At 43.9% G+C, this 10,275-nt stretch overlaps 1 protein-coding gene across 2 annotated transcripts; it reads left to right on the top strand.

Moving 5' to 3' along the window:
- Window positions 1–2,061: 2,061 nt before the first annotated feature.
- On the top strand, window positions 2,062–10,067 carry slc16a3a (solute carrier family 16 member 3a). 2 transcript variants are annotated; one of them, XM_044050130.1, is made up of 6 exons: window positions 2,062–2,095; window positions 6,014–6,262; window positions 6,927–7,070; window positions 8,222–8,832; window positions 8,919–9,099; window positions 9,370–10,067. In XM_044050130.1, the coding sequence occupies exons 2-6, from the start codon at window positions 6,040–6,042 to the stop codon at window positions 9,753–9,755; spliced, it is 1,545 nt and encodes a 514-aa protein (XP_043906065.1). In that variant the 5' UTR covers window positions 2,062–2,095; window positions 6,014–6,039; the 3' UTR covers window positions 9,756–10,067. The 2 variants fall into 2 exon arrangements, with proteins under 2 accessions (XP_043906065.1, XP_043906063.1); XM_044050128.1 differs by lacking the exon at window positions 2,062–2,095 and having other exon boundaries at window positions 5,973–6,262.
- Window positions 10,068–10,275: the final 208 nt, after the last annotated feature.

Genomic DNA, 10,275 nt, shown 5'->3' on the forward strand with positions numbered 1-10,275 from the left:
GCGACAGCTGAACTACAGGAGCTTCAGAAAGGTCAGGCTGAGGTCACGCGTCCTTGAAAACAAATACAACTGAAGGCGCCGTCTTTCACGGTTCTATGAAAAGTCGTCTTCTCGTTCTCTGGAGCTGCTTTCTCTTAAAAACCTGCGTTATGGAATATGTAGCATCTCGTGTTTGTGGAGCTCAAACTGTACAAGCGTTGGCTCTCCTCGATTTTGACCGTTGTTCGTTTGATCTGTCATCGCAGACTAAAAGAGGACAATCTGAGAATTTTATAGAAAGATTCCCTCAGACTGAGCTTCAGAACATCATTGGTGAACCCTCGCGGTTACAATAACAAAAACAAGCACAGTTCCCCTGTAACTGTGCTCTGAAAGGAAATTCAACTCTTTTCAGGTTTTATTGAGGATTTTCACAGCTGGAATAGTAAGAACCCTAATTATGAGAGCGACAGAGGACTTTAGTATTAGCTTGATGTAACCAGTAGAATTAAACTGAAAGTGGGTCGGTAAGATTTGACGTCTGTTTAAAGGAGGTTCTGTGAAGAGTGTGGCCGACTGTCGTCTTAACAAAGGAGGTTCACGGCCGACTCGGTGACTTTCTCGTCTGGAGGATACGTGACGTGAGCAGTCGACCAACACGACCAACCAATCCTGCAGATTTTTATGTAGAACTTTCTTGATCTGGTAGAAATAATAATAATAATAATAAAAAAGTGTAGCTGAGGGGGAAATGGGTTGTAGTGCTATTTTGTACATGTATGTTCTGTTGTTGTGTATAGGATGTGCCCGCTCTGTCTGCCATGGCCAAACGAGCACCTGTGCAGTTTGGGACGATGTTGATGTCGACGGTGTACGATGGGTCTGGTCGTCTGCTAATAATACTTCACTCCTGTTTCTTAAATGTACTTTCACCCGTGGGCTTGAAAAACAACAAAACAATGATAATGATAATGATTGATTGATTAACTTATTTGTCTCACTGATGATGGCTTTGTTAAATTTCACGGGCTCGTCGTTTACTTTGTCGGTCTGCATTACTCAGTTATTCCTTCTCTCTGTCGCCACCTGTGACATTTGTTTTACCTGTGCAGTGGAGACGGTGCTTCATGTCCCTCAAAGCATCTCTTCACTGTGGATCATTGGGAAATCTTTCTTTCCACTCCCACTTTATGACTTTTGCTCCTCACTTGTAATACCACTGTATTTGTGTATTTTAAGATTGTGTAAATAAATTAATAAGTACTTGTATTTGTTGTGTCTTTTCTTGAGTGGATGTGGGACGTGTTCAGGAGGATAAACCATACAAACTTTGAGTGGCTGCATTCATTCAAAATTAAATAGCTGGAACGGGACAGATGCAGTTGTTTTTTTCGCCTGACTTTTTTTTCTTATGCCGGATTTATTTATTTTTTTTGTCTTATGCTGGATTTTTTTTTTTTTGCCTGACTTTTTTTTTTTTTTTTCTTTTTTTTTGCCTGACTTTTTTTTTTTTTTTGCCTGACTTTTTTTTTTCTTATGCCAGATTTTTTATTTTATTTTTTTTGCCTGACCTTTGCCTGACCTTTCCCCAGCACTATTTCTGATCAACAATTTTGTCCCCACCAGTTTTCCTCTGGCTTTGCCCCGCCCATGCAGGCATACAGTAGTTCGCTGTCTTTCGGGTCCTATCGGTGGTTCACCGGCCCCTGTAGCACGATGAAGTAAATTCATGAAAACTGTTGAAATATGTTGGGGAAAAAAGTTAAAAAATGGAGATAAAAGGTTTCGTCCCAACAACAATCTCCAATACTTATTGACCTAATGAAGTTGTTCAGAGACTATTTACAGACTTTGTCAAGTGTTTTTAGTTTTTAATCGCTCTGTGTCTCTGTCTGTCTATCTGTCTGTGTCTGTCTGTGTTTCCGCACATTTGTGCACAGTCTGGACAGGGATGATGAGGCACTAGGACCCAGGAGCATGTAAAAGCCTCTCCTCGTCCTCGTCCTCCTCCTCTCTGCTGTGATGAGCTGCTGCTGGCTGACATGTGGGGAGAAGAGCTGCTCCACTGCTGAAGAAGCAGGACCACAATCATCATCATCTTCATCCTCATCATCCGGTAAGAGGCTCTATACAACGACTTCACATGCAGGTGTGTGCGTGTGTGTGTGTGTGTGTGTGAGAGTGAGTGAAGTGAAGCAGGGAGAAAGTTTTTGTTATACATACAGAGTTACTTTAATAGTTGATGTGTGTGTGTGTAAATATATGTACATGTATATGCACTCCTGATCAAAAGACCAGTTGTGCACTGTCAAAATGCAAAAATCTTTGAACGCGGTCGGATTGTTGAGCTGCATCATGAAGGCCTCTCGCAGTTAGACAGTCATTTTAAACTTCTTCAAAGATCCTGAGCAAACAAAAAAGTCAAGCGGTAGACCCAGAAAAATGTCACCAGCCCTGAGCCGGAGGATCCAAATGGCTGTCTGTCAAGACACAGGACGGTCCTCGTCCCAAATTAAGCTTGGTGCCAACTGCAGAACCAGAACCAGAACCATTTGTAACAAATTGTCCTTAAAGTGGAGTGAATAATGGTCCTGGATTGCACCTGCGTGACAGAAGTGAACTCAGGTGTAATGGACTTTTGTTTTTAACATATTTATCCTCACAACACTGCTCTCATTTCCACAGAATCAGCTGCATACACATATTGGTTTATAAGACGGACGACAGGTGCGAGCACACGCCCAAAAAACTCAAAAAACTCAAAATCCATTGGATTAAAATGTGCAGTTGAAGAAAAGAAATGCGTTTAAGGAGCAGATTAAACAGACAGAGTGAAGCATCATCTCCACTCCTGTTGTTGGACAATAAAACAGTCAATGAAGTGTCAATATTTGCGTAGCTTTTATAATATAATCAGATAATCAGTCACGTGACATGAGTGAACTTTTTCACTTTTGTGGGAGTCTTCGTCGTGAGGAAATGATGTCACGTTTTTAAATGATCTTATAGATGTGAGACGTGTCGGAGTGATTGACAGCTGGTGTCAAACAGGTGCAGGGGACGTCTCTGAACTCTCTTTCAAGTCCTGATTCTCGAGGCTTCTTCAAAGGGAGTTTGTTTCTACACTGGAAGACTACTGTAGTGTCCGGTATTAGATGACACAGCTGCAGGTCCCTGCCACGGGCGTTTCCACGCGCTGGTGAGGACGCACACTTTGATGTCCCTCTTGACTCACTCCGTCCAGGTTTTCCTCGGTCTACCACGACCTCTGCACTCAAGCGATGTCCTCAACCCCAAGTCTTGCATACACATATATACTGTAAATATCCTGGGGTTTGACAGCTGATCGTACGCAGGAGAGGAACACCTTGCCACAGCTTTGAAGAGCTTGTTAAACTGGTAATCTGGTAGTGGCAGCACAGAGCATGTCGCCAAGGCAACCACCTCGTCCACTGTGACTTGTGTTGTAGGTCGACCATCTAGTGATTGATGTATTTGTGCACGGCTCGTAAGCTGCAGCACCTCACATTCAGTGCACTGGACGGAGCTGAAGGAGCCAGAGTCCTTCAGTGTGTTCAGACCCTGGACCCCCGTCCCCATCTTTGTCCTTCTCATGTTAGGCTCGAGGAGTTACTGGAGCACCATCACCACACAGATCGTTAATGATGGATCAACCTAAAGCATTTTCTTCATCGTCCAAACAAAGTTAAGAATGAACCAAAAATAAAAAGTGTGTGTGTGTGTGTGTCCAGGTATTACTAATGTTGTGGGGACCTAAACCTGTTTACACAGTCACATTATGGGGACTTTTCTTCCTTGTGGGGACAAAAAGCAAGTCCCCATAACGTAAATTACTACATTTTGCAGTGTTGCCTGTAAACGCCACATTTGTCTCCAGAGACTTGGCAGCACCAGTGACAGAGTAACAGAGCAGTGCGTCAGTAAATCACACGTGTTGTTCTCGTCAGGCCGGTAAATACAGACTGGACTCAGAGACTGTGAGGCTTCAGCCGTGAAGTGGTTCATGCAATCACACAGTTACACAACGCACACTCACAAAGAGTGAGAGAGTTTGAGACCTTTGTCTTAACCCAGAGGTTCTGAAAATGTTTCTGTTGGTGACATAATTGTAACAAAGTGTCAAGTATAACATTTATTGAAAGAAACATCAATATTTATGGATCACTTTTCTTTTCTCACAAACGTCTGCGTTATCCAAACCTCGTCATCAGTGTAGATTTTGCTGTGGTTCCGTCACTAAGATGAATCCAATAGTTTCATCTCACAAAATGTGACTCCTCCTCTTATTATTATTGAAAATGAAACATGTGACACACGCCTGCTGCCACAAATCTGCAAGAAAACAAAAGTTTGTTCATCAGCTTAAGAGACTTTTGTGTGTTTGTTTAAAGAAGAGAAGAAAGCAGACGAACTGCAGCAGGCTGATGATGATGATGATGATGACTCGAGACGCTTTCATAGCATCATCATCATGTGATGTGCACTCACACACGGGGGGAATGGGGTCTTTCTGGGCTCTGAAAACGTCTGCAGCTCTTTTATCGCGTACTTCTTGTCTTTCCCCGGCCACACGGTTGTGTAGTGGGTAGCACTCTTGCCTTTGCAGCAAGAGGACCCGGGTTTGATCCCCGGTTGGAACAAGGGTGTTTCTGTTTCTAATGGATGGATGGTCTTCCCCTTGTTTTCCTCCAGTTAGTCTCTCCCTCCTCCCACTTTGACCAGAAAGGACCCAAACCCCCAGCCTTCAGAATGTGGTCCACATTTTAATGACGGTTTTGAAGGTCAAGGTCATGCAGGTTTGTCTCCAGCGTTAACTCGTGTGTTTCTATGTTCAGCAGAAGAATCTTCTGTGTCGTCCAGCACCGAGCAGCGTTACACTCTTCATACGCTGAACTGTAGAGACATGGTAGAGGTCACTCAGAGCCTTCGTCAGCACGTTATTGAAGCTCATGCCTATGAATCTGTGGCCGCTGTTACACACAAGTGTCTCACTGGGGTTTGGAGAGATTGTGGATTAGCAGCTATCAGGTCACACACACACACACACACTGGTCCAGTGTGTCTTTAGAAATGCCAAAAAACTGTCAAGTGTCAAGAAATGATTGCTCGGCGCCACAGGATTCCTTCTCTCTTCAGATTATTAATGAGGCCACTTCAGTTATGAAGGTCCTTTTCCACTGTTTTTCATCAGCACTGTTAAAAGTTGTGGGTTTGATTCCTGGTGTCCCGGGGTAAGTGACCACGTTGCTCCTGTCTGTGTGCAGGCAGCGTGTGAATGTGTCTGAAAGATGAGAAATGAGTTGTTGTATGAAAGTTTGAATGGGTGTAAATACTGCTTTATCCCCCCGTGGAGGATAAAGCAGTAGATAAACCTTGTTTAGCAGTTGTTGAGAATACACTCACACGCCTCACTCTGCTTCTCAGCGTCTCCTGGATCCGTGTATTGACCTCACACGTCTTCTTTAGGTCGGCTCCTCCTCCTCCTCCGTGCACTTATAAATCTTGTTGTTAAACAGGATAAAAGAACTGTGTTTGGCTGAGGTTCTCTCCACTGACTCGTCATCCATGTATGTTGACCCAGCACGAAATGTATGAAAAAAGTATGAAAAAAAAAAGATTACGTACCGTGGATTTGCCACTTATAATCTCATGAATCTGCAACTTTTTTTCTCAAAATATTCCCCCCAGTGCGTTTTTTTTTTCTTAAAGGTAATGAAGGCTTGGCTTAACATTGAAATGTTCACTAAAACATTTGTATTTTATCCACGAGGCAATTGTTTATTTAAAAAAGATAAAGTCATTTCAATGTGGTTTAGAGACACTCATGCATCGCAATTATCTTGGTCAGGAAAGCCGTGACGTGAGATCCTGTGCTGACATATGATACCTGATTTAAAGCACTCTGCACTCTTAAAGGATATTCTTTGGACTAAACTGAATCATTAACTCAATTAGATGCATTTAGAGGGAAACTAAAAACAACTGTTGTCATTTTCTTTTTCTCTTCCCCCAGCTTCTCTATCTGTCTCCTGAGGCATCATGGGAGGCGTGGCGTTGGACTTGGATGCAGGAGCGGTGAAGGCACCAGATGGCGGGTGGGGCTGGGCGGTGCTGGCCGGCTGTTTTGTCATCACAGGTTTCTCATACGCTTTCCCAAAAGCAGTCAGTGTCTTTTTCAAAGACCTGATCCGGGATTTTGGGGTGGGATACAGCGACACGGCCTGGATCTCCTCCATACTGCTGGCCATGCTCTACGGCACAGGTACATCACAGTATTCCAAAACTTTGTATTAAACTATTATAAATAACAGAAGCAGTGAAGAGGAAGGATGGATCGATATGTATAACACATATACTTCTGTGCTCATTTCTTTTACTTTACCTTTCTAATTTCAATTTAACTTCTAGAGCATTTTAGCCACTTAACCAAAGACTCAGCAATAAAATCTACATCATTGTAAGTCTACCATATCTTAAGAATATGTTACGTGTCTTTATCTCACTGTTAGACAGGAAAGTGAAGTTTGTAAATCACTCACTCTCCCAAACCAAACCCCATAGAGAAAATCAGTGATTTTACATCACAGCACACAGGAGTGGTTGATCCACTGCTGCCTCCATCACTAAGTTCAAATGTGTTACTTTGTGACTTCCGTATTTGACATCCTCCCTTCTGATTTACATCAGTGACACAAAGTGACCACACGAGGCAGCAGAGGACCAGCAGCTCCCGTCTCCCCACGAGCTAAAATCACTCATTTTCTCTATGGACTTTGGTGTGGGAGATTTTTCTTTTGTTAAGTGGCTAAAAACCTTGTACACACCTGAAGTTTCCCTTTAAATAGCTCCATAGAGAAACACTTTATCCCGTCACAAAGACACACACACACACACACAGCTGACCCAGGTCATTGCACCCTGACCAGGTCCTGTGTGCAGCGTGCTGGTGAACCGTTTCGGCTGTCGTCCAGTGATGATGGTGGGAGGCCTCTTTGCCTCTCTGGGAATGATCCTTGCCTCCTTCTCCACCAGCATCATCCACATCTACCTCTCGACTGGGGTTATTACAGGTCAGACTGTCAGAGTACTTCTGACTTATCCTCATGTGAAATCACAGCATCGCTCACAAGGCTGCATCTCATGTGACAAGATCAACACTCCACAGGTGTTCTAATGAATGACCAAGCATTGTGTGTTAAAACGTTTCACACTGTTCACTATATTGTGATAGAAAGAGTGCACAGTCCATCACAGGGCCACACAGAGACAAACACGGATTGTGACCCCTGGTCGGCAACAGCGCTAAATCTGCACCAACTGTGTGGCTATTCACAATCTTACCTGATCATTTTATGTTTTATTCTAGCTGTTCTTTGTTATTTTATGTCTAATTTTGACTAAAAAACAGTAGCCTAGCATTAGCTAACATCTCAGTGTTGCTTTACAGAAACCAGTAGCCTAGCATTAGCTAACATCTCAGTGTTGCTTTACAGAAACCAGTAGCCTAGTGTTAGCTACCATCTCAGTGTTGCTTTACAAAAAACAGTAGCCTAGTGTTAGCTAACATCTCAGTGTTTCTTTACAGAAAATAGTAGCCTAGTGTTAGCTAACATCTCAGTGTTGCTTTACAAAACAGTAGCCTAGTGTTAGCTAACATCTCAGTGTTGCTTTTACAGAAACCAGTAGCCTAGTGTTAGCTAACATCTCAGTGTTGCTTTACAAAACAGTAGCCTAGTGTTAGCTAACATCTCAGTGTTGCTTTACAGAAACCAGTAGCCTAGTGTTAGCTAACATCTCAGTGTTGCTTTACAGAAAACAGTAGCTTAGTGTTAGCTAACATCTCAGTGTTGCTTTACAGAAACCAGTAGCCTAGCATTAGCTAACATCTCAGTGTTGCTTTACAGAAAACAGTTGCCTAGTGTTAGCTAACATCTCAGTGTTGCTTTACAGAAACCAGTGGCCTAGCATTAGCTAACATCTCAGTGTTGCTTTACAGAAAACAGTAGCCTAGTGTTAGCGAACATCTCAGTGTTGCTTTACAGAAACCAGTAGCCTAGCATTAGCTAACATTTCAGTGTTGCTTTACAGAAAACGCCATCTTGTGCCATCATGTTTCTACAGCAGCTAGAGCATGATACATTATTTCACATTTTGAAGCATTGGTGGTATAGGATTAAATGTAAATGTAAAGCAATGTAAAACAAATGTTTCTCTGATGCAGGTCTTGGGTTAGCCCTGAACTTTCAGCCATCGCTGATTATGCTCAATCGCTACTTCAGTGAGAAGCGTCCATTGGCTAATGGGCTGTCAGCAGCAGGAAGTCCTGTGGCACTTTGCTGCTTATCTCCACTGGGTCAGGTCCTCCAGTACCATTATGGATGGAGGGGGGGCTTCCTCATCTTGGGTGGCATTTTACTAAACTGCTGTGTATGTGGGGCCTTGATGAAGCCGCTAGTCGCCCCCAAAACCCATCAGGCCAATGATGTGGAACAGAAGAAGGAAGAGGGAGCAGAGGAGAAGAAGAAGCCCAAGGCCAAACTGCTGGACTTCTCCGTCTTCAAAGACCGGGGTTTTGTCATCTACACTGTCGCAGCGTCCATCATGGTGCTGGGGCTGTTTGTGCCTCCAGTGTTTTTTGTGAGCTACGCTAAGGAGCTGGGGAACGAGGACACCAAGTCAGCTCTGCTGCTCACGATCCTGGGCTTTGTTGACATTTTTGCCCGGCCTACGTGTGGTGTGATTGCCGGACTGAAATGGGTTCGGCCTCGCTGCGTGTACCTTTTCAGCTTTGCTATGATCTTCAATGGAGTCACTGACCTGATCGGGTCTCAGGTTTGTGAAATCTTGCTCCTAATGAACAGGAAAGAAAATGTTTGTTTAAAATCCTGTGGGTTCCATCACGATTTAATTTGTCCCAGGCCAAGGACTACGCATCCCTGGTGGTATACGCAATCTTCTTTGGCATCTCCTATGGGATGGTAGGAGCGCTGCAGTTTGAAGTTCTCATGGAAATAGTTGGGACAAAGAAGTTCTCCAGTGCCATCGGCCTGGTCCTGCTCATGGAGGCCATAGCTGTGCTGGTGGGGCCGCCTTGTGCAGGTTAGTTCGCGTCACAACTACAACATTACATTGTACAGTTCTAGCACGGCTTGGCTTGGCTCAATTTTTGCTTTGCCATTAGGGATTGTACCTGGTTACTGGGGCTTTTTTCATGAATGCATCAGAGAAAAGTTTCAGTACATAACCTTTGCATGGCTGTAGCAGAAAATATAATATAATCCTCTCAGCGTCTCTTTAAATTAGCATTTACAGCCTCTATTATAACCATTTTTTCTTGGATTCTGTTTCTGTCTCTTTCTTCCGTCTCAGGTCGGCTTCTCGACGCCACCGGCAACTACATGTTTGTCTTCCTGCTGGCGGGAACCGAGGTTGTCATCTCAGCCGTGGTTCTGGCCACTTGCAACTTCATCTGTATCTCAAAGAAGTCTTCAGTGCTGGTGGACGGCCTCGAGGATGGCACGATGACGAGCGACGCCGAGACAGAGGCGTCGGGCAAAGCTGCAGAACCCAGCGACCAGGAGGAGAAACGAGCGAGAGGGGAGAAGGAGAAGGAGATGAAAAGGGAAAAGCAGGAAGAGAAAGTAGGTGAGGTCAGGCCAGACAGTGTTACAGTGAACTCACAGAAAGTAGAAAACTTCCTGAAAGAGTCACAACAGAATGGTGATGTTGTCACCAGTCCTGAAACATGCCTGTGAGCAGACAAGGTTTTTAAAAAAGTATATTCCAACAGCATCACTGCCACATAAACAAGAATGTATGTTTTATATTGTGGTGCTTCATAGTCTTGTGTATATACTGTAGTTAATGTTACAATTCAATAGGTGAATTTTGATGTAGCCAATGGCAAATAAAGGTGACCAATATCCTGTTTTCTTGGTTTCAAGGAGAAATTAGCTTTGAGCTATATTTGGTGCAATAATAGTATTACATTACGCATTGTTCTTACAAAGAAAGTACAAAAGTCAGTCAGTCATCATCTAACCGCTTTATCCTCCACCAGAGGGTTGCGGGGGGTGCTGTGCCAATCTCAGCTACATCGGGCGATAGGCGGGGTACACCCTGGACAGTTCGCCAGTCCATCGCAGGGCCACACACAACTAGAGACAAACAACCATTCACTCTCACACTCACTCCTATGGTCAATTTAGTGTGTCCAATTTACCTATTCCCCACATTGCATGTTTTTGGACTGTGGGAGGAAGCCGGAGAACCCGG

Source organism: Solea senegalensis, linkage group LG19, assembly GCF_019176455.1.
Source record: "Solea senegalensis isolate Sse05_10M linkage group LG19, IFAPA_SoseM_1, whole genome shotgun sequence".
In the NCBI taxonomy this organism is placed as follows: domain Eukaryota; kingdom Metazoa; phylum Chordata; class Actinopteri; order Pleuronectiformes; family Soleidae; genus Solea; species Solea senegalensis.